Genomic DNA, 23133 nt, shown 5'->3' on the forward strand with positions numbered 1-23133 from the left:
GTTATAACTCTGCGTCACCCAGCGGGTCAGAACTGAAACTAAACGAACAGCGGGGAAGTTTCTACTCTCCCAGATAATAGCTTTTGTTTGGCAACTGAACTGAGACCTTGTTGATAAGCAGCCGACCACAGCAGCGTTACCGAGCAGGGGCGGTGATTCATCAGATTAAAAAAAATTAAATACATCGAGTTTCTTTTCCACTTAAATGAAAGTAGAGTTCAGTTTCTGTCAGTTTTGAAATGATGTGGCAGTGATTCACCTGTTGACTCCTCCCGAACGAGTCGCTACATGAAGATAATAACCGAGACACAGCTGACTTCATATGAAATCTGACTCACAATTCAACTGGCACAACATCACACTGTCTACGGTGAGTTCAGCCTTTAGTTTTTTAACATTTGTCACTTTATCAGCTATCACGTTCAGTATATCATTTTTCTTTTAAATAGCTATAGCTATTAAATTGTGAAAGTTTACTAATTTAAATAGTATTTATTTGAATGCATATAAACATGACTTGGGTGTATTAGTTCATGTTTAAATGTCTATTTCTTTAAAAAATTGCAGATGGCTCATAACATCGTTTTCTTTGACCTGGAGACCACTGGATTAGGTAACCCTAACTTTATGTCTGTCTGCCTATTAATACTTCATCAGTGCCAAAATCATCAATTAGATTAAATGTGACTGTTTGTTTTTACCTTATTTGATTATATAGGATAGTTATTGTTAGAATCTTCACCTTTTTAACAATGTATTTGTATAGCCTACTAATTCTTTTATTGAGCTTGAAGGTTGATATTTGGTCCTGGAAATAGTCTACTTACTGTACTGGAGATTTTCCAGAGCCATTCATTTTGCCTTCATTACTAAGAATGTTATGTCAGAATAATACATTAATTTTGTAGACGGCACCTAAAATGACTACATTATCTTCTTTTTATTTCCATCCAGTCCTTTCAATTTTTATTGGTTTCTAATCTCACGAATGCATCTGTCTCATAGTTCATGATGTCTTGAAAAGTTAAAGCTTGGTTAGAAAAGGGTGTCATTTGGCTACATTACACTTTGAACAGATACTGAATAGATTACAGCACAGGACATGTCTGGTAAACCACAAACCAGCCACAGATGCTTTTTTCATAGCTGCCACCGGATGCCTCTGCTACATGACAGATTTATAGGAAAGTTGCAACATATAGATTAAATTGGGATACAGTACGTTATACAAATGGTACATTATCTAAAATATTAAATATAGACACCTGCAAGCTTGGCAAGATTAAGGCTCTCTTTTTCTGGAACCCAAACCAAATTTGAACACTTGATGTGCATTTGTCAGTTTTTTCTGACATTTATAAGACCAAACGATGAATTGATTAAATACGCAAATAAGGTTGCAGATTCATTGATAATGGAAATAATTATTAGTTGCAGCCCTGGTTGTTAAGTATGCCTGTCAAAATCACCCTAGGTGGGTGTTGAAACTTTGAAGCAATAGTGCGGCTGAAACCAGGTGCTGAGAGGACGGATTTCATTGTAACTTTAAAGCAAAGTTCCTGAGTCTGTGGTTTTCACTTTGTGTGGAAGTGTGAAATAACTCTGTGGGTTTACCACCACACAGTTAGCAGGATGTCATGACAGAAAACTTTTTTTTATGTTTAATTAGTATTTGCATGCAATGGCTGCACAGGCAGACAGAGAGCACCACCTACCCCCCCAAAAAAACATATCACTCTTTAAGCTGGTCTCTGAGTGAAGAGAAATCACGACAATTACATCAAAGATGTTTACATAAAGACATTGCTGTTAACATTTTTAATATTGTTGTCTGTATTTAAGGGATGATACCCAACAAGCTCAGGCCACTTGACAACAAAACACCATATGGAGCCTAATCAAATTGAAAATATCTATCAGAAAATTTAATTTAGTTTATTTAAACATATCTATATATTTTTATATTGGATCTTGCTTTTCAGTTAGAAATATCAGAAACAAAAAGTTTCTTTTCCTCAGAATTTCAGCTTCTTACATCTATCAATCTTAACAAGGAGTATGTTAGGTTTTCAGTTTATCTGGACTCAGACTCAGAAGTAGAAGGTGCAACAAGATGTCATTAATCTTATGGATTGAAGCTACAGTATGTTATTTTAGCTTAGCTTATTTTAGCACAAAGAATGGAAACAGAGGGAAATAGCTCCAGTCATTGCTACCGGCCAAGAAATAGTCTAGCGCATACCCACTGTTGAAGATCTCTGGCCTATTGTAACCTACATGTTTTCATATTTTATATTTCCTTTAATCCATCCCCTGCTCAGACACTACAGCGTGTGACATCATCCAGGTGTCAGCCGTCTGTGGAGAGAGGGTCTTTAACGTCTACACCCTCCCCCGCCAGACCCTCACCGAGAGCGCCAGGCAGGTGACGGGCTTCACCGTCAGTGACGACATCCTGTTTCTCCGCGGGGCTCCTGTTGACACCATCCCTCTTGTTGATGCTCTCACCTCCTTCATTGACTTCCTGCGCTCCTTCCGACGGCCCGTGCTGCTGGCAGCCCACAATGCAAAGCGCTTTGATGCACCTGTGCTCAACAGAGTGCTGCGACAGCTCTCCCTGCGGCAGGGGTTCCAGAAGGTGGTGTCTGGGTATGTGGATACCTTCCTGCTAAGCAAGAACCTCAACCCAGGTCTGCGCAGTCATTCTCAGGAGTACATGGTCCGCCACTTCCTAGGAAAGACCTACAACGCCCATGATGCAGTGGAAGACGCCACAATGCTGCAGGAGCTGTTCAACTCATGGAGTCCCAATACATGGCACATTTCAAGAGTTACCTTTTCCACCTAAGCATTTTTTTAAAGGCTACAAAAAGGTGGCTGGGTTAGCTCAGTTGGTAGAGCAGGCGCACATATATAGAGGTTTACTCCTCGACGCACCGGCTGCGGGTTTGACTCCAACTTGTGGCCCTTTACTGCATATCTGTCCTGTGGAATTAAAGGCTTAAAATGCCTCCAAAAAATAATCTTTAAAAAAAAGGCTGCAAAAAGCAACAACAATCAGGCAAAAAATAACAAGTTTTGTTCTCATCATGTCCTTGTTTGTTTCGACAGATTGATATTTTCAACATTCAGGAGAAAGTGAAATGATGGGAAGAATAAATGCCTTGTGATTGGAGACTAATAATGCATGTTACACCCCAAACTCACAGATATGTAATGTTCATACTGTATAATAATTTGTATTATTCAGCTTTGTTGTCTAATATAGTACTGTAACATATGTCATATTCACAATTGTTGTATCTTTTGTTTTCCCAGTGAATTGTAGCACAATTTCCCCACAGTAAACATTAAACATCCATTCAATTGATAACTTGGTATTTTTTGAATTACGATTTGCAACCATACAGGAAGAAATCTCTCCTTAATAGACCAACATGGAATGGAGCCACAAGGCATGATGTGCTTTGTTTAAAAGGTAATTTTTTTCTGCTATCATTTTCATTAACTGCTCATACAGCAGTGTACATGTGTAATCTTCAGCACTTTTCTCCAATGGTATGTCACACAGCATTTAGGGAAATTGAGGAAATCTAGAATGAGATGAGAGAGGTGAGTTAAAGTTGACCCATCAAAAGTTTAAGTTAGTTTTAAGTGTAGATGTTTTATGCTGATTTGCAAGCGTGTACATTTCAACATAAAAAAAATACTATTATAAGAATAAGTCAAGTGTATTGGTTGCTCTTAGTCTTTCTTACAAAATATGTAGAAAGTATCAGTGCTGCTATATCAACTTACCTACTAAACTGTAATCATATATATATATATATATATATATATATATATATACATATCATGTGCATTCACCTTTATTTTTATTTTTTTTGTTTACGTTGCGTTGCCATCTATTTCCTGTGCGGGGCAGCACTGTGCCTGAGGCGCTTGTATTTGGTTCATTTTTCACAGAAGAAGAAAGGGTTTCTCTGAGTTTGCGCAAATCTGGAAAGTTAATTAGAAAGTAATTATCTTATAATAAAAAAGATAATACTTTAATTTGCTACAAACATAAACTGTATAGTGTAAAGCTACATATGGTTTGGTCAGTGCATCTTTTAAGCGCTACACTGCAACTTGTTTTATATTATTATTATATCTTCAACGAGGCTTTTATTTTGAAAGTTTTACGCGGGAGTTTAAATCGTTTAAATACACAAAGAGAAATCTTCACAAGACACGACACGACTGGACTGTTTACCACTTCTTATATACAGTCTGTGGTTTACCGACGCCAGTATGTAGTTAACTACGTATTGCGAGTGTATCTTTAGTGTGTCTTTATTTCGCTTATTTTACAAAACTTCACTGTGGCTGTCAGATTTTAGAAACGTCGTTGAAGCTGCGGCGGTGGTGGCGGGATGCAAACATCTGATTCAGACGGAGTTGGAAAGTCTCAACAGTCGCTGGTTTTCTTTGACTTGGAGACAACTGGACTGAGTAAGATCACTTTCTGATGTTATATGACTCGTTACAGATACTACTGTATGGTTATAAAGCTTCCATGTTTTGCCAGTACAGTGCACTCCTGTATTGGGGGATAGACGCTGGACACCAGTAATGATAGACCTTTTTCACGGCAGACATGTTGACATGTCATAGTAGGAAAAGCACAGGTGTATTCAGTAAGGGATAATGTAGAGCGAGGCGGTTGTTATAGCGAATACAACCCCGACAAGGTGATCAGGACTTATTACATGGCTACTTACTAAATAAATCAATAATTTGACTAATAACTTGACAAAATATTGATTTAAATCGGAGTTTATTGATTTAAATACGATTGTATTGCTTCCACTAGAGAAAATAGTCCGTTCCGTCTCTACGTTTGGAATCCTGCGTCCATAGTAGAGGTCGACCGATATGGGTTTTCTCTGGCCGATGCCGATGCCAATCTTTAGAAATCAAGGTCAAGCCGATGGCCGATAAATGCTGCCGATTTTTTTTGCCCGATATTTGGCCGATATGTGCTTGTTTTTAAACCTCTATTTGAAAGATAAAATGTAACACTAATATACACAGAATTTCTCAACAAAAACATTTATTGAACACTTTACCGATCTACACTTGTATACTTCAATTAAAAATGTATAATTTAAAAACATACTGTATATTGTATAAATAATATATGAAAAATATATTAAATACACGAAACAGGTAAGAAGAAAATAAACTTTGTCAAATAAACTTGTAAATGAAAAAATAAAGTTTAGTGCACTTAGCAGCATTTATTAAACTTCTGAGAATACAAATCTGCACATCTTCACAGAAAGTGGCATGTTATTATTAATCTCAACACTATTTCCTCCTAACTCCTGTTGAATCAAATCAGACTAGGGTTATCTAAAGTCAATTCTTGTTCACCTTGTTTGTTAGATCATTGTTCATTTGTTGAAGTGTTGTATCTGTGTTTTGGGGATCCTACTGTTACATGTCCTGTTGCACTCATTAGGATCAAAACTCTGAGTTGTAATTTAAAACTCGTCCAGCCAATTTAATAAAATTAAGGGTTTTATTCATGGTCGAGTCCATAGATGCAGTTAACTGATACAGGCATGGAGAACTGAAGGCTCTGTTAGCAACGATTAGCTCCGTTAGCGGTTAGCTCCGTTAGTGGTTAGCTCCAGTTAGCTCCGTTATAGGAGTGGATGAGACTGCCACGCACAGGGGTAACAACCAGGCTTTGATAAATGACATTCAGGGAGCTTCCACAGCGGTGTGGCCGCGGTGTTTTGTACGGTTTTATTAGTACAGTTAATCCCAAGGCAAGAACACCAGCAATATGCTAGCTACTACTAACGGTAGCGTCGGAGCCTGAAGTGACTGTGCGAGACACACAGCAAGAATTCACGAGGGGAGGGGCTGGAGGCAGGTGGTCTGAGTGCGCTGTAAAAAATGTCGCCTATTCATGTTTTTAACACTAGGCTGCCCGCAGATGCGCCTGCCTATTAATCGGCTTGATATACTGGGATATTGGCCGATGCCGATTATGTAAAAAAAAAAATGCCAAAAATCGGCCGATTAATCGGTCGACCTCTAGTCCATATCAACGTAAAAACTCTGTAATGCAATCCTTCGTCTATTAGCTACTCAACACCACCTTACGGGCTGTGGTAGTAGCCGTATATTTTATGGGGTGCTGCCGTGGTGGACAAATGACCCATCTGCTGTTTTAATCACTGCAGGAATTGACACAACATTAGCTGAAGCGTTGTAGTGAGCTAGCGGGCTATCGGCTGCTCTAATTTACATTAAACTGAACATTTCTGTTGACGGTGACGTGAGACACGGTGAATGGCTTCTTTGGGAATATTTATGTGGACGTTTATGTCCTCATTCATCTCGTTTCCTTTTTGCAGAGCCGCTGCATGTTGACACACCTGTAATTTAACGTTAAACAAGTTGCAATGTAAGCTAACTAATTAGCGTTGTTGTCCCTACGGCTGTTACTGCGTAGCTAGCGATCATAGACGGTATATTAGCGATAGACGCTCATCAGATCTGCTGTCATTGCTTGGAGGACAGAAGTTGCTCCACGTTTTCCCACTTTTTGCCACAGCTGATAGGCTAAATTATCCGGACTTCTTTCAGCGGATTGATTGATAGCTGTCCTCCAGAGTGAACAGAACTGCGTCCATGGCAACGCTCTGCTTTTGCATGGCAACGGTGTGTTATCCTTAGCAGCGGTCTGTTATCAAGAAATAACAGACCGCATTCTACATTAGAATTCAACCAAGCCATGTAATAAAACCCTTTAATGATGGCTGCATTGCACTTAGGAGAGGCCCTGGTATTGTGCATGCTGACTCACTGAAATAGCTTACTGGGGCACTTGATGGAATGGAGCCATCGTTAAGCTTATCAATTTCAGCTGTGCTTTTCCTACTATGACAAGTCAAAATGTCTGCTGTGAAAAAGGTCCATACAGACTGGAGAAGGTGAGAAGGGATAGGATCAAGGGGGCAGGTGGTTGGGTGGGTGGAGGTAATCAAAGCAGGTAATTTGATTTGGAGATAGAGGGGTGAAAGAGGAAAGAGTACTGGATGTGTTGGATGGGAAGAGGTGGTGGAGAATGAAGAGCATATGTCATCTATCTTTTTAGAAAGTAGTTGACAAAGTGGGTTAATATGAGGGAGGAGATGGACTGGGGGAATCTAGGAGGATGGATGGATGGATGGATAACTTTAGTTTTTTTCTTCTCCATTGTTAGACCCCTCTGAGCAATTTTGCATACAACTCAGTTTAGAACCTTGATTTGTGAGGTATTTATTTTTGCTGAATTAGCCAAAAACCGAGTGGGTACTTTATTCATTAACATTTTCTCTGTAATTTATTCTATCATCATGATATAGTATGATTTTACCCATATCTCCCATGCCTAATTATTGTTAATTAAGTACTGTCTAACCTAACAACAGTTTGTGATTCAGCCTACAATCTCATACATGTTTTACATTAGCTGCTTTAACACCCAGTGTCCCTCTCCTGGAAAAAAGGGGAAAAAAGCTTTTGGATATGAATGGTCATGTTTCATTTCACCAGATCAGAGTTGTGAGATTGTCCAGCTGGCTGCAGTGAGTGGAAGCCACTCTCTCAACCTCTACGTCATCCCTCGGTGTCGAATGCAGCGAGGAGCAGCCAGAGTGACCGGCTTCAGGGTCCGCAGACAGAGATTGTACCTCCATCGACAACTTGTCCTCACCAACTCCCTGCGAGAAGTCCTGGTCTCCTTTATAGCTTTTCTTCAGATGCTCAGAGGCCCGCTTGTCATTGGCCACAACATCCGCCGCTTCGACTGTCCGCTGTTGGCTCGAGCTCTCGATGAACTGGACCTCAGGGCAGAGTTTGAGTCGGCAGTCTCCGGCTGTGTTGACACTCTACCACTGGCTCGGGAGATGCTGAAGGACCGCGGCCTCCAGAGTTTTCGACAGGAGAACCTGGTCAGGGAACTCCTGGGTGTGAGCTACAAGGCCCATGACGCTTTGGAGGATGTGCGGGCATTACAAGCACTGTTTAGTGTGCTTCAGCCCACACCAGAATTGATCTGTAGGCATAGGTTTACTCTGGACACCATGGAAAACAAACCTGATGTCAAAGCTGCTAAATCTAAAGTGCCCTGTAAGCCGCCAGAACAGCGCACCCTGTGGGAGGACTTCAGACAGACAGGGAAGAAAGAAGACAAAGCCACAAGTTAAAACATACGAAACCCACTGGATTGTTTGATGGCAAAAGAACAAAGAGGGCTTTTGTTGTTTCTGTGCATACAGAGCCAAAGAACAAATGGAAAAACTGACTGGAGAAAATCACTTTGAACATCCTCTTTGGTGAAGCATAAAGGGAAACAACCACAGCGCAAATGGATTATTCCTGCAACAGTTCATGGACGCTTTAGAAAGGTGAGGGGAAACGTACAAAGACAATGCCTGCACATCTGGAAGTCACACATTACTACTTCAGCCTGATACAGCACTTAGATCAGGGTGAGATGGGTTTGTACTTTGCCTAATAGGGCCTTTAGTTCTTCTAGACTACCTTGATTGGCCTTGTCAGTCAGTTTCAAATCCGTAAACTTCAATCTCCCCCCCCCTTTTTTATTATTCCAAAAACATGCACTTCAATTTATTGCACCATTATCAACACATTCACTATTTATTTCAGGAACAACAAACCGGCATAAAGAGTATTCCTTAACAAACGTCTGTTTTTGTGGTTATAAATGGTAAAAATGTATATAATGGTGTGCAGATTTTTCTCTTATTCCACTTTCAACCCGGCAGCTTGATTTTTAGTCATCAATGTGTGGTAATAGTGGTGACTAGGTTATGTATAAAGGTTTGTTACTGAGAAAATGGTATGTACTTCTGTTCTGAATTTACTTCAAGGTTTCGATAAGCTCTAAAGAACATTTTTATTGGAGGTAAATTAATGTGCAAATAAATGTTATATTTCTACAGCGTGTCCCAAATTATATACTTCATTGCTGGTTGGTGCTTGATAAATTTGTGAATATTTCAATCAATAAATATCACAATATTAAGAATGTCCTAATACAATAACATTTACTCAAAGTCATCACGCGATAGTGTTGAATTATTGCCCAGATCTTAGTCTGGCTCAGCGGATGTAGATTGCTGGGATAAAGCCTGACCTCCGGCAATCTCTTACACTCTAAAAGGAAGTCCGGTCAGATTCTGAGAAGTTATCCAGATAACTCAGTAAACCTGCTTCTTTTTTTGGGGCATTTAAGGCCTTTATTTGATAGGACAGCTTAGACATGAAAGGGGAGAGGAGGGGGGTCGCAGATTGGAAGCAAACCCATGGCTGCCGCGGCGAGGACTGAGCCTCTGCACGTGTGGCGCACACTCCACCAGGCGAGCCACGGAGGCGCCCCTGAACCTGCTTCTTTTAACAGGCCTTTAATGTATTTTGACCGGTGTCTAATCTTAGCCTCGTGAGACCGTCCTGATCTGGCGAGCTCCAGTTTTCCACTCACAGATCAGTCTGGCATCTTGAGATAGAGAAAATTTGGAGCCGTTCGCCAAACGACCGACCAATCAGCGTTGGTTTTGAGGCGGGTTTAGGTGTGACGCAACGAGAAGCGACTGTTAGTCTAAGCAACATGGCCGCTTCCACGGATGAGATGAGCGTAGCTATCGTGCAAAAAACGGCACTGGAGGCTTTTCTCGGAGGAAAAGATGTTTTTGCTCTTCTCCCGACTGGTTTTGGCAAGAGTTTGATCTGATTGGTTTATTTGGCCCGTCTATCACCAACTACAGGTGGTGATAGACAGATGGTTTATCCAATCAGCTAACCAGTATTTTCGCCCCTTCCCAAAAGTTCTCCAACGGAAAGTTCCCAGATGGATATGCCGAGCAAATGTGAAGCAATCCATCTGGCGGCTTCAGGTTAGTCTAATCCAATCTTTGGTCTGAACTGGGCTTTAGGGTTTAAACCGGGGGTCTTCAATGTTTTTAGGCCAAGGACCCCTCAGCTGAAAAAAGAGACACAGCAGGGACCCCCCTCACTAAATATTAGGGCTGTGTATTGGCAAGAATCTGGCGATACGATACATGGTCACGATTCAATATATTGCAATATAGATTTCGATACTGTGTGTAAGGCGATATAGTGGGATTTTTTTTAAAGTATAGTGTTTTTGAAAATCAATCAGTATTGCAAAATAAAATATTGCGTTACTCAAGCGTATCTATTTTTTTCTTACACCTCTACTAAATGTAATGTATAAAATTGAGTTGCCTATTAAACTGGACCTACAATAACGTGTAGGGTGGCCTAGAGCGTTTTGGTTAACCTTTTTATGGTGCATACAATACTAAGCTATTAACATAATTGTCAAAATATTGTATATTGATGTATTAATATATAATATTTATACATCATGTTTTAATGTTAAAATGTTGAACAGTGAATCCTTGAGCTTACCTCTATCTGTGGATGGCTACCTTACCTACAGGCCAGTAAGCCTATCATGAATGTTGTGTAAATTAAAAAAAGATTTAGCTTTACAAATAATCTGTTGGATTCATGTTAATGTATATTTTCAAACTGATTTGGTGGCCCCCTTGCAGCAACTCTGAGGACCCCCTAGGGGTCCCGGACCCCCTGTTGAAGATCTCTGGTTTAAACAACAAACCGTACAGATCCAACAAAAAACAAGGAGTTGAGATGGAGTAGTAATGGAAGCAGGCTTTATTAAATCATGTTTACATACACGTTCTCTGCAGTCTCAGACGACAGCATCACCATATTAAACCATTTTAAAATGCTAAACCATGCCCTCACTAGAGAAATATTCCAAAAATTGTTCTCACTATAGTTAAATAAAACCATGAAGGTAAAACAGTGTGGCCTTCAGCTTTGTGTGCATTTGAAGGCCATGAGTCAAAGGAAAAAGAAATTCTGTGCAAAGTCCTAGACGTACAGTATTCAAACTAAAAGGTGACACAAAGCAAGATCAGTAACAAAAGTCTGTGATAGTTAAATTAAAAGTTAAAAATCTAAATCAGATCATGTTTGAAACCGTGACCTCTACAACTTCACTAAATTAAACCATTTTGACAAGATGGCAAATAGTAGGTCGTTTGTTGACAAAAATATTTGGAGGCTCTACAATTCTAGAGATAAAGGTAGTTAATGGTTCTATGATCGGAAAAAAAAAACCAGGAAGTTTTACTATAAACATCCCTCTCTTGACAAGTCTTCAATTTCTGAACAATTTCAGCAATAAACAAACAACGTTTTAGTGCATCTTCATTAGGGACAAGCTTACAGATCCACCACCATCACTAACGTGGTCATGAAGTAGGTCAAAGGGTTACCAGCGTTGGCTCATTTCACTCTAGTCATTCATTCAGGTCAACTAAGCTAAATATTTACTCACTGGTAGGCTGGCAGGCAATTAGGTCACTGGTTCTCAAATATTGAAGTCAAGATAACCCATACAAATTATTACAACAAGAAAATCCACTCCATGATTCAGATGGATCCTGGTTTGAACTGGAATATTGTGGAGAAATGTGCACCATACTGACATAATCTATCTATCTAATATGTTGGAAAAGATTTGACTGTCACGATTAACTCACCTCATGATATAATGTTCAGGTAAATACCTCGTACAGCGCTGTTTCAGAGTTCATATTTCTTAGTATGTAATGTCAAGTATCAGTACAAACAACAAAACATGCAAAGTCTGTAAAAACAATTGTTTTCAAATACTCAGAAAACTGACTAAGTTTCCTCTTATAATACTCTAAATTGATTGCAGCATTTTGTTCTACAACTGTACAAGATGTGGACGTGTTAACAGGTTTGGCTCAAATTGTATAACTATGCAACAAGCAGCAGTAGTAGGACAATATTAGTCATATATGACTTTTAAAGTTTGAATTAATATGCAATTCTGATTCCCATGTAGTCGTGCTTACTGGGACGGCCATGGTTAGAGGCCCTCTTTGTTTTTTTTATCTTTATGATTGTTTACTACTTTGAGGAGAAGTTTCCAGACTGTAAACATGCGCTGGTAACAGTTAACAGCAGTAATACTTTCCAGGGTCAACTTCACTGACAGTTAAGATTGAAAAGGCCCTCTCCAGTATCACTGCTTTAAATCAAACATGCACAGGCATCTCAGTTTTACACTACTGTTGATATACTAACAATGTATTTTCCCCCCAGAGGTGGATAATTACTTGTTAAAGCTAATCTAAAATGATGAAACTGTTAGTTTGCACCAGTGAAAAGACTAACTGCTGGCTCATATAACAGACATGCTCAGTCCTCAACAAGGTGGCTCTGGACTGTAGTTGTACAAAGCAGTGAGTGGCAGTGTACTGCACCAGTGTAAACATATCCCCCACCCTGTTTCAGTGCTGTTTGAATGTATATTAATAGGATAAAAACATGCAGCTGTTAGTGTGTGTTAGGAATAAAAAGGAAAACTTACAGAAACACTGAAGGACCAATTACAAACAAAGAAAAATGCACATTGACAATATTTTAAAGGTGATTTTGGTAGCCTTTTCCAGGCTTTCAACAATCGCAGTCCTCATCAGTGGATGGAGTTAGCTGTGAAGATTTCTTTTTTTTTTCTTTTGGAAAACTATCTCACCAAAAGTTTGAATTATTAGCTGTTCTAGAGCTTTTCGTCAGATAGTATTTACCCTGTTATAACGGAACTGCAGATTTTCACATTTTCATTTCATCTGAGCAGTTAAAGAACAGCTACTAAACTGACCTTATGAGGTTATTTTTCTCAACTGCTGTTTCCAAGGTCAAGAGTAAACTTCCATGCAACATTTCAGGCACTCAATCTTCATCATAATCAAGTCAAGTCGGCGAAACGGTGTCATGTGCACTTTTTATTTATTTCTATCCGGTCCTGTTCAGTGTTGTTGACATCTTTTACTTTTTATTGTTAGTATGGGTCCTCTGTCTAGCACCTATAAAGAATTTGGGATATGCACATCTTCTGCTTTTTAAAAAAAGATGTCATTGCTAGGGTTGGGCATCGTGTGGATTTTAACGATTGTGATTCCAATTGCGATTCTTTCTTTCGATTCCGCTTCTTATCGATTCTCTATTCCGGTTCTTTGAGGGGTGGAGTTGAAACGGGTCACATGCTTATTTCACAAATAAGAGGAACGTTTTATTTTGATTCAATGGTGGGTTGCAGTTTTACCGGGGCTTTTTCCAGCGTAAAATAAAGCCACACTAGAGCGCCGCTTACTGTGCTCCGTGGCTGCAACACAACAAGCGCCTGGCCGCTACGGAAACCAAAACTTGCGTATGTTAAATTTGGAACCCATGATCAGATTTGAGACCAAATCCTCCAAACGATTCCAAGTAGGAATCGGTTCTCGATGCCCAACCCTAGTCACTGCACCACTACAGGTAAAAAAGTTCAAACCAATTAAGATCCAGCAGCAATGGATTACAGCTGGATTTTTAAAGCGAAAGAACTTGGGCAGCGACTAGTGCAGTCTGCAGGTGGATTCAGGTTTGGGGGAGCAGCGGGCACAGACGGGCACCGACACTGTGTTTGAAAGCTCCTTTAACATACTACCTACTAAAAAGTGCACAGCGATCATCATCATCATCATCATCAGGACTCAATCCTTAACGTAGACCTTTCTGATTCAAACCAGAGGAAACCAAACCCAGGTAGTATGAGCTTTCACACACAGACTCACGCCTACAGGAGGCAGCAGGCTCGGAACATGTCCATCCCTGACTGGGAGGTGATGTGCAGGGAGACGCTCTCGTTGGCCGAGACAAACAGGACGGTGCCCCGCCTCAGCGTGACGTCAGAGAGGGCGGCAGCGGAGGTTGCCGTGGCGTCGCCTTCGATGACCAGGAGGATGCTGGCGCTGTCGACCGGAGCCACAGTGTATTGCTTCACCGAGGCTGGGACCTGCAGGACAGACGGGACGGAACAAGGCGAGAACGTTTAAAAAAATACTAAAAATTATTTATCTTTCGGTGCCAAATATCAGTTCCAAAAGCGTCTGTGCGCGTAAGCACAAGCTTATCTGTGCTCTCTGCATATTGACACATCATTTTTGAATTACACCTTGGCCTCGTAATAGGTAATCATTTAGTTAGCTGAGGTTTCCTACTGTACCTGTATTCTCATGACAGTAAAGTCTGGCACTGGGGGGTCGTACAGGGACACGCAGGGATCTGAAGCATCCTGGACACATGGGAAGATTTTGGAGCTGGCGGGGGCTGGGCTGTAGTTCAGCATCTCACACAGCGTGTTGACATCAATGTATTTCGGTGTCAGACCGGCCCTCACCGTGTTGTCTGAGCAGGCCATACACTCGATACAGTCTAGATGGATGGAGAAATAGACGAAAAAGGAAAGCAAATTTTAAATAAGCAAAGTAGGCAGTCTACCCTGCTTCAAATGGAGAAAAAAAAAAAATCAATTCTCAAATACTCTTACAATATTAGATATAGCTTAGACCAGCCCGTGGGGTTAAATTCATTACAGGAGCTATTTCTTCTCCTCCACATGCCTTATCTACTTTTATAGTAAGTGATTTTCCCAGAATGCCTTTTGACAACGGGTGTGAATTTACACACAACTGCAGGATGAACATGTAGGTGGACAGGAACAGTGATAGCAAAGGCAACACTGTCAGATAAAGGTGGACTCCACCACTAAACACAACAAATCTTACAGCTCCAAAAACATTAAAAACACATGAATGAACCACATCATTACACTAGCCAACATGTCTCTTCATTAACACACACATTTTTTTAATTTTGACTTAATCCCACACACACTGTCCAGGTGCTGGAAATTCATGGCACCAAATGTGTATTAATCCACAACTAAAAATAGTCCCAAATAAATGCACATTTTACTCCTGTTTGAGTAATGTTTGCTAAAAACTAGTGGCCAGCTGTTTTAGAAAATTACCGAGCATTTAAAAAAAAAATTTAACTATATATTTGTGACCCACTCTTAAAGATGTATGTACTCAGTAGGTACTAATGGGCTTGGGACAGGGTGCCACAGACAGGGGAGGAAAGTCAGAAAGGATTTACACAGGTCAACTAAGTCAGTTTTTGGCTTCATGGGCTCGGTTGACAATAAGAAAAATATCGGCCTTATTCTTTAATAATACTGCAGCTTCTCTGTCATACAGGAGCACCGGAGAGACGCTGGAGTGACAACAATTTAGGAATTTGTTAGGGAAATTATGATACATACTTTCTCTGTTGTTTAGGGCTGTACTCCTTTGAAGAAATTCTTCGTCGACTAACAATCATTCAATTGTATCGACTAATCGATTAGTGGATTTAATCGACAGATCTGTAAATCTGAGTTTCTCCGCAAAGAGTCACGCAAAAGCACCACTTTAATTCTTGAGTTTACCAGAGATGTGCTTGTACGTTTCTTGGAAATAAGTCATTCAGCATGAAAAAAGCATAAAACATGACTAATCGACTAAAGAAATCTAAGTTGAATAAGACCAAAACGACCGATTAGTCGACTAGTCGACTAAGAGGGAGCAGCCCTACTGTTGTTATTTATTAAACTGTTTGCATAGAATAATATTATAGTGATTACTATTCTTCGCTCTCTGTTAAATTAAACCATTTGCATAGTAAGAAACCATAACACTAACTAACACAAGATAACATGGAGTCATTGGCTATCTTGACTGGGGCCCGAGGACAGAACATGCATCTCTCTAACCAGATAAAGGGGACGCCATCGAGTCTGACCAAACAGAGGAAAAGCCATCTAAACTGACAAGACAGACATCTGACGACATCAAATTCTGTTAGGATTGTATTTCACACATAAATAAGCTACTGTTTGAGGCTTACGTTAGTCACTTTCTGTACTTATGCTGTGAGTGCTGTAAACTGACCCTACTTGCAAGTAATCAAAACTTTGATATAACTTCAGTGGTTCCCTCTGTCCTTTGATAATGTAAATTATTCTAACAGAATTTGGCCACATTCTACTATTGTACTCATTTGGCCTGGATAAGATCCATAGCACTAAATCTCATGAATATAAACAAAAAGCGTCATCTGACCTCCGTAAAGGTAAGCGTGAGGCTCGTTGGCTCCCAGAAACATGGCCTGGCCTGGATCCAGGACAATGTGGTTGAGGAAGTAGATGGAGAAGCAGCCGATGTCTCCGGGATACTGGGAGTGGAGACGGAGTAGCATATCCCCGTTGCTGCTTGATGTGTCCTTCCCTGCTGCACCTGCACGGGTCATAAACACCCACGAGTGTGAGAATGCCAGTAAAACATGTTTCAAAAGATCGGTGCCTTTTATAAAATTTGTTTTAAAGCCCCCTATTTGTAGGATTAGAAAAAAGTCTGATGTTGGTGCCTCCTGGTTGTATTTTAGTGTCTTAACTTGCAGCTGTATTTTCTAACCCTGCGAGGATGCTGGCCCTCCTCTGTATTAGTTTTTAGGTGAACTTCAGTAAGACAACTTGGTGGCGGTGTGCATATCTCTCTTTCTAACCCACATGCATCAGATACCAGATTGTTGACTGTGATCAAATAAAAAATTGTTTCCACATATTGAGCAATCCTCTCATGGTCAAATAGACTGTGTGCATGCAACAGAGAAAAGCACTGGATGAAATGCTACACATTTACCTCCACACTCTGGTACTGCTTAATGACTAACCAACTAAACTAACTGAATAAAACCAGGGATTTGGCATTTGTTTTCTGCCAAAGTTCATCATTAGCTACACCCCTCCACCTCCTCACCCTCTTCTGTGACTCTCTTGACCAGCATGTTGAGCTGATCTACGAACACCTTCTTCTCACAGTTCATCATCCTGGTGAAGCACTTCTTCAGCACCTGGCTCGTAAGAACCGCATCTCCCATGCTGCACAGCAGCTCCCCTGCTGCCTCGTTGCCCACCAGAGCATGGAACTCTGGGACAGCTGATGGACGCGGACACACACACACACACACACACACACACACACACACACACACACACACACACACACACACACACACACACACACACACACACACACACACACACACACACTTTATTTCTTGCCAAACATTTACCCTTCAAAGTACAGTACTTCACCATTCCTAGCCATTTTAAAATATACAGTATATGTATAGGTTTGACTGGTGTGAATCTTCACTGATCTCCCGATTCGATTATGATTATCATGTCAGCGATTCAATTCGATATCTCGATGCATCACGATGCGTCAAATACATTTTTCTATTAAAGCCATATAGGATATTTAATACATAGCTTTTCAAGCTTCAAAAACAAAACATTCTGCAGTGCTCTAATACTAAATAAATTGGATACAAAAAACTACAGCACTGAGCACATGGCACTTCCTGAATGTGCAAAACATAACAGAATATGTAAACAGAAATGTTGTTAGTTCTACATTAAATTGTAAACAGAAATAATCGATTATGAGCCTGCCGATTATCGATGCCGCATTGTCCATGTCCCCGATTCGATGCATCGATTATTTGGTTAATTTCAACACCTCTAGGTTTGACACCATGAAACAGCATCTTTTGTTTCCATGTTTCCCCAGTAACTACCTGTAAAACTCACATTTAAGAAATCCCAGGATCTCCTCCACTGGTCTGAAGCCACAGAGGCCCTGAAAGCGGGTGAGAGCAATGGCCATCTCCGGCTTGTGGTTGTTGTCTGGATAGTGCTCCGGAAACTGAGCATGGAGACGAGCAGCTAACTCCTGACCAAATGACAGAAAAGCAAGAGAGTTACTGGAAAAGGGAAGAGAGGGAAGAAAGCGTGTAGGCTAAACTCTATTCCATTCATACACAAAGCCAATGGTTATACTGTTCAAACCAACTGGGCCAAATACACTACATGGAAAATATTAGCATGCCATTCATGGTTCACTCTTAAACTACAGTATTTAAATCATGTTCAATACAGTATTTCCTTACGTAGATTTGTGCATAGCACTCTCGTAACAATACTGATTAAAAAAAGAGATGCAACATAAAGAGTTTAAGCTTTGAACTGAACCAACTAACTACTGGTTGAACAGTGGATTTTGTTTAATGGGAATGAACCTCTCGTTTTAAGCAACTATACGAAATAATACAAAGATACTTTGACAGTTCAAATTACATTGCAAATCAAATAGGTATTAGCTTCCCCAATCACTCAGCCCTCTTCTTTTAAAAAAGGCAACATGTCTTAAGACTAGTCCAACGATTAAAATCGATGCAGCAGAACCAGAAATATCATTGTTTTCATTTCATTTTATGAAAACTTGGGGGCTACAAAATACCCATAATCCAACTCGACCACCGATAGTTAATTCTGAGATTTGGACGTGTTGATTCTTGAGTGGTGAAGTTTATCACAATTAATGATTTCTGGTTCATATTTGAATCGGCTGTAGTCAAAAGCAAAAAACAGTGCACTGTTTTAATCCATGCTAAATAATTTTCCAATTCAGAATATTGAGCCATTTTACGCATTTACGTTTGTGTACTCACTCTGTTGGGGTGGGCCTGTATGGACAACGCTGTGTTGACAGAGAGGACTTTGAAGAGGAAGGGCAGCTGGCCCTGGAAGGTGTCTTTGACTTTGGAGCCAAGGCAGGCAGGGAAGTGGGCGATCCACTGGCCCAGAGTGGTCTGTGCAATCCTGTTGTCTTTAATCTGGGCATCACCTTTTGGATGGGCACCCATCCACAGCTGGAAGAGATAGCATTTTCAAGTTAGTGTGTTGAGGCAGTAGACCCAAGGTTACAGAAATAAGTTTGTGACTGGAAAGTTGATGAGTGAAAATCCTGATCTAACTGGGAAAAATATAAATTGGACAGCGAATGTGAAATTTAACGACGAGTGCTTAATCTTGATTAAAAGTACAGTATAACTAATATACTGTAAGTAGTAAGTATAACTAATCCCAGAATAAATAAAACTGTTAGAGAAATTTTGATTTACATACTTTCTCTCTTGTTATTATAAAACTGTTTGCATAGAATAATATTATACTGAATACTCTAAACAAGATAACTGGAGCCATTGCTTGTCCTTGTCTAAAGCACGGGGTTTTCCTGAGGGCATACATGCCCTCCCAGACCAGGCAGGGGAGACGTCATTGCAAATATATATATTTTTTTTTTAAACATGGCAGTTCTATTACTTCCCTCTTTTATCCTCGGTTAACAAGCTTCCTAAGGGAGTCCCAATTGTCCCCAGGCCTGCTGAGAGAAAGGCCTGGTGTCTTACATTTACATTAAATCAATGTATTTAAAGGATATGAATGTATCTCAGTGAGTGTAATTCACTCGGTGTTAGTGCTACACTAATGCCTTAAATGTAGATGAAGGATACGGTCTCTCAAGCACACACACACTTTTTGACTGCATCAGTGAGGCTCAAACCTGTAGCCTTTCTAACAACAGATTCTCACTGATTCTCTTTTTTTTTTATTCCCACAGATTACTTATGTGCTTTTAAATCATGTTCTATTGTATTAACATATTGCTGATTTTTAAATAAACCCTGTCATGTTGCATAACAATGCACACACACGGTTTAAACTTGTTATCACTGCTGGGTTATGTCCATTCCCTGGATGCAAAACAAATCTAATCAATAAAAACACTGGAATGCAACTGAATAAATGTATAGACAAACAGGCATCATGCTAATTTCCCAACTAACATTTATGGTAATAATAGGGATACAACATAATAGGAATAAAACTGTTAGCCTAACATGTCGCAGACTAATAAATCAGATACTGTAATGCAGGATCAGACATCCATACCACCCTCTGACTATAAGCAAGAACTATTATATAACCAACCATGGCATGTGACATGTGGCTTACTCTACGTGAAAATGTCACCACTACCATAACCTGAACTAATGACCTTTATGACAAACCTCGCAGAGCTGTTGTAGCTAAATAAAGAAAGACTTGTGAAAGGCATGGAGAGAACAAGGCTCTCTGCCAACACGCTGCACAATAACACAACATTTTAAACTCTGTAAATGATACCAGTTTCACACGGCTCATCTGATTTGTCCTATTTGGAAGGAATGATGCATCTTTGTACAGAACTGTGGCAGTGTGTGTGAACACTGTAGAGCAACATTTCTACATCTTAAAAGATGCTGACAATGGGTGTTACCATCTCCACACAAGGGTAGTTATCCTAACAAGCTACACTAAATGTCTAATGGGGATCCTTTAATTTAATTTCAAATCATTTGGGGGGGGATTACATGTTATTTTGACAACTTTACTTCGTTTTAAATTAAACTAATTATATTGCAACCTGCAATTTGTAGTCAAAACATGTTCATGAATTTTATATATCTGCATGTTTGCCAGTCATCTTAAACAGATACAAATACACCACTATCAGAGGGTCTTGCTGAAGGACCAGTCTAGTGATTTGAACCAGTACCTTTCCCAGTAATAACCTTACCTCTGCATAGGGCTTGCCATCCGCTACAACAGCTACTGGGTCTCCACCAACCACGAGTTTGGCCACTTCACTATCCAACCCGACCTTCCCCCACGCATAATTTTGCACGGCACAGGTCAGAGGAAACACTGAGGAGAGACCAAATTTAGTGTGGCAATTCTTAAAACAAAAAGTGAATACAGAACTGAATTGAGTATAATCAAGGGGCCTTTAATCCCTTTTAAACTTTGCAGGTGTACAGGTGTAGGTCTACATCATTTGTACCTGAGTCTGTGTGTCTATCACTGATTGTCTAACTACCTATTACATTGTCACACGGTTACCCCATGTAAGTAGGAGACAGGAGAAAGCAGGTATTCCAAAACACACAGTTTGGACTAAAGTCTGCTAAAGCTGCTCGAGCAGCTGTGAAGTTTATTTAGGCGTGGCATATGTTGACAGGGAGAAATAATCGCGTACAGCCTGCCTTATATGTACCCTCACTACAAAACAGTAAAACAGGGGAAACAGATTCCGCCGGGGATTCATTATTTGCCAGCTGACGATGCAAAGTCCATTGACAGAAACGCACACAGTAATGCAGGTTTACATTTGCGAGGCAGCACTAGTCTGTTCCCCGGTTTGTATAAAATGTAGCTATACCTTGCGTATGTCTGTAACGTTTTGCATTTGATATGTCGTCAAACGGCTTATCTACATGTTATTTCACTGGGGTGCTAACAGTGCTGCTCTAAACACTAACGTTGAACAAAACGCCGGCTGAAATATTGATGTGGATGCTGAACAACGAGCTTTTTGGTTCAATCTCATCGTGCCAAAAACCTGTATCAGGTATCATGTAATATAAATAAAGCGTTGAACCATTAGCTAGCTAAATGTTTATCGACGGAACAGAGGATTTAAAACAGTTATGAAGGAGAAGAGCTCACTAACCTCTCACTTCCTCCATGGCTGCAACGTCGGCTGTCAGACCCGTTGGTGACGTCACGACTCGGCTCGCGACTTCGTAGATTTTTTTTTTCATTTTTTTTTCTCAGTTAATTTTATTATTAGGAAAATTCACAAAAAGGAATATGGGCGGACTCCAAACCAAAGGTTGGACTTGTTTATTATGATCAAGAACTGCATTAATATGGCAACAATATAAGAGACTTTAAAAATAAGAAGGCACTAAGACTAATTTTGTCTAATCTATGCTATTTAACTATTAGTATTTTTTTCATATTGCTCGCAAAAATCCTTAAAGCTGTACAGAAGCTTGATTAATTGGTATTTATATATTGCAAATAAAAAATACATAATGTTTGATATTCTGATTATTATTTATGTTTACTGCGCATTTTTATATTTTGTTTATCTATTTATTTCATATTAACTATTAACTTATGTTATCACTACTAAATCATATTATATAGTGGTAATCATATTATATACGCCATGACTTTTGTAATTCTTTCTTTAATGGTCTTGTATAGTTTCTATTCTTTCTTTTTTAAACCATGTATTTATTGAACTTTTTGTACATTTTACAGACAAAAACAGTACAAGGTACATAACATAAAACAGAAAAAAGACCAAGGATCAAATGTAGTAGCTGTAGTAGCTGTAGTATATATATATATATATATATATATATATATATATATATATATATATATATATATATATATATTTGGTTTCAATTTTAGTTTTATATAGGCCTACCTATTATTATAGGTTTTAGGTATGTCTATCTTTGTGCTGCTGATGCAGCAACCAAATTGGCTCTGGGGATAAAATAGATAATTTTATTTTAATATTTATTCTTAGGAACATTTACTGTTGAAAATAAACCTCTGATGTAATGTTGTATTGAATGTTCTATAACGGTATTATTATTATTATTAGTAGTAGTAGTAGTAGTAGTAGTAATAGTAGTAGTAGTACTATTTTCTGTATTGGTTCACATTGTTGTTTGTACTGTGTTCAATAAAGAGAAAAAAAAACAGCAAAACCATGTCTGTTCATATTAGCAGTTCACTAAAAGGGTTGCTCATGCAATTTAGTATTGCACTCCCAATGAGTGGAGAGACTTGTGAGAGACAGATTTTAAAAAGAAGGTGAAAATCATTGCCGCAAAGGTCGAGGTATCCTTACTCTTTAGTCCTATGAATCAATATCTGTATCCTACACTTAAGCAACTCAATGCATCTTTCATTAGACCTGGTGATTGTTTTCTCAGACTTTAGAATGCTCTCACCAGAGCTAAACAAGACAAAATATAAATAAATAGTAATAATCTTCATGATGAGTAAACTGACCTTATTATCTGTAAAATTATGTGTAAATAAATATGTTTGGATAATCTTTTTTTTCAAATAAGCATCCAAGGGTTAATGTAAAAAAAATCTTCAATCGTGACCTTTGACAAAATACCAGTTCCTACTGTCGCTCAGCAAACTCATTAAAGCAGTTCATTACAAGAACTAGGCTACATGGCGGTGGGATATTATTCAGTGAAAACAATGGAATTGTGCTGGGAATTTAGCAATCTGGAGCATAGAAATAGAATATCATTCACTTAAAATAAAATATCGTATTTCTATGGTCTGGA

General features: G+C 39.4%; 3 protein-coding genes across 3 annotated transcripts; 2 read left to right on the forward strand and 1 right to left on the reverse strand.

Annotated features, from left to right (window-relative positions):
* LOC114560662 (uncharacterized) lies at positions 1-2924 on the forward strand. Its single transcript, XM_028586195.1, has 3 exons — positions 1-370; positions 568-613; positions 2322-2924. Exons 1-3 carry the CDS (start codon positions 323-325, stop codon positions 2846-2848), a joined length of 621 nt encoding a protein of 206 aa, XP_028441996.1. The 5' UTR covers positions 1-322; the 3' UTR covers positions 2849-2924.
* Positions 2925-4060: 1136 nt separating this feature from the next.
* LOC114560270 (protein PML) lies at positions 4061-9091 on the forward strand. The gene is made up of 2 exons (XM_028585544.1): positions 4061-4494; positions 7597-9091. The coding sequence occupies exons 1-2, from the start codon at positions 4416-4418 to the stop codon at positions 8247-8249; spliced, it is 732 nt and encodes a 243-aa protein (XP_028441345.1). The 5' UTR covers positions 4061-4415; the 3' UTR covers positions 8250-9091.
* Positions 9092-13384: 4293 nt separating this feature from the next.
* On the reverse strand, positions 13385-21537 carry mpi (mannose phosphate isomerase). The gene is made up of 8 exons (XM_028585705.1): positions 21474-21537; positions 20541-20668; positions 18589-18789; positions 17669-17810; positions 16833-17012; positions 16137-16310; positions 14198-14406; positions 13385-13987 (listed from the first exon to the last, which is right to left on the reverse strand). The coding sequence occupies exons 1-8, from the start codon at positions 21487-21489 to the stop codon at positions 13769-13771; spliced, it is 1269 nt and encodes a 422-aa protein (XP_028441506.1). The 5' UTR covers positions 21490-21537; the 3' UTR covers positions 13385-13768.
* Between the last annotated feature and the right edge of the window lie 1596 nt (positions 21538-23133).

Source organism: Perca flavescens, chromosome 8 (genome assembly GCF_004354835.1).
Source record: "Perca flavescens isolate YP-PL-M2 chromosome 8, PFLA_1.0, whole genome shotgun sequence".
NCBI classification, from domain to species: Eukaryota; Metazoa; Chordata; class Actinopteri; order Perciformes; family Percidae; genus Perca; species Perca flavescens.

What these genes read in the sequence shown, in the direction of transcription:
- LOC114560662 (XM_028586195.1), top strand. Translation starts at nt 323, where the DNA reads ATGAAATCTGACTCACAATTCAACTGGCACAACATCACACTGTCTACG. An exon ending in ACAACATCACACTGTCTACG is followed by an intron (nt 371 to 567) that starts GTGAGTTCAGCC and finishes AAAAAATTGCAG; the next exon opens with ATGGCTCATAACATCGTTTT. An exon ending in CCTGGAGACCACTGGATTAG is followed by an intron (nt 614 to 2,321) that starts GTAACCCTAACT and finishes TCCCCTGCTCAG; the next exon opens with ACACTACAGCGTGTGACATC.
- LOC114560270 (XM_028585544.1), top strand. Translation starts at nt 4,416, where the DNA reads ATGCAAACATCTGATTCAGACGGAGTTGGAAAGTCTCAACAGTCGCTG. An exon ending in CTTGGAGACAACTGGACTGA is followed by an intron (nt 4,495 to 7,596) that starts GTAAGATCACTT and finishes TCATTTCACCAG; the next exon opens with ATCAGAGTTGTGAGATTGTC.
- mpi (XM_028585705.1), bottom strand. An exon ending in TCACGCTTACCTTTACGGAG is followed by an intron (nt 14,407 to 16,136) that starts GTCAGATGACGC and finishes CCATCCATCTAG; the next exon opens with ACTGTATCGAGTGTATGGCC. An exon ending in TTACTGTCATGAGAATACAG is followed by an intron (nt 13,988 to 14,197) that starts GTACAGTAGGAA and finishes TCTGTCCTGCAG; the next exon opens with GTCCCAGCCTCGGTGAAGCA.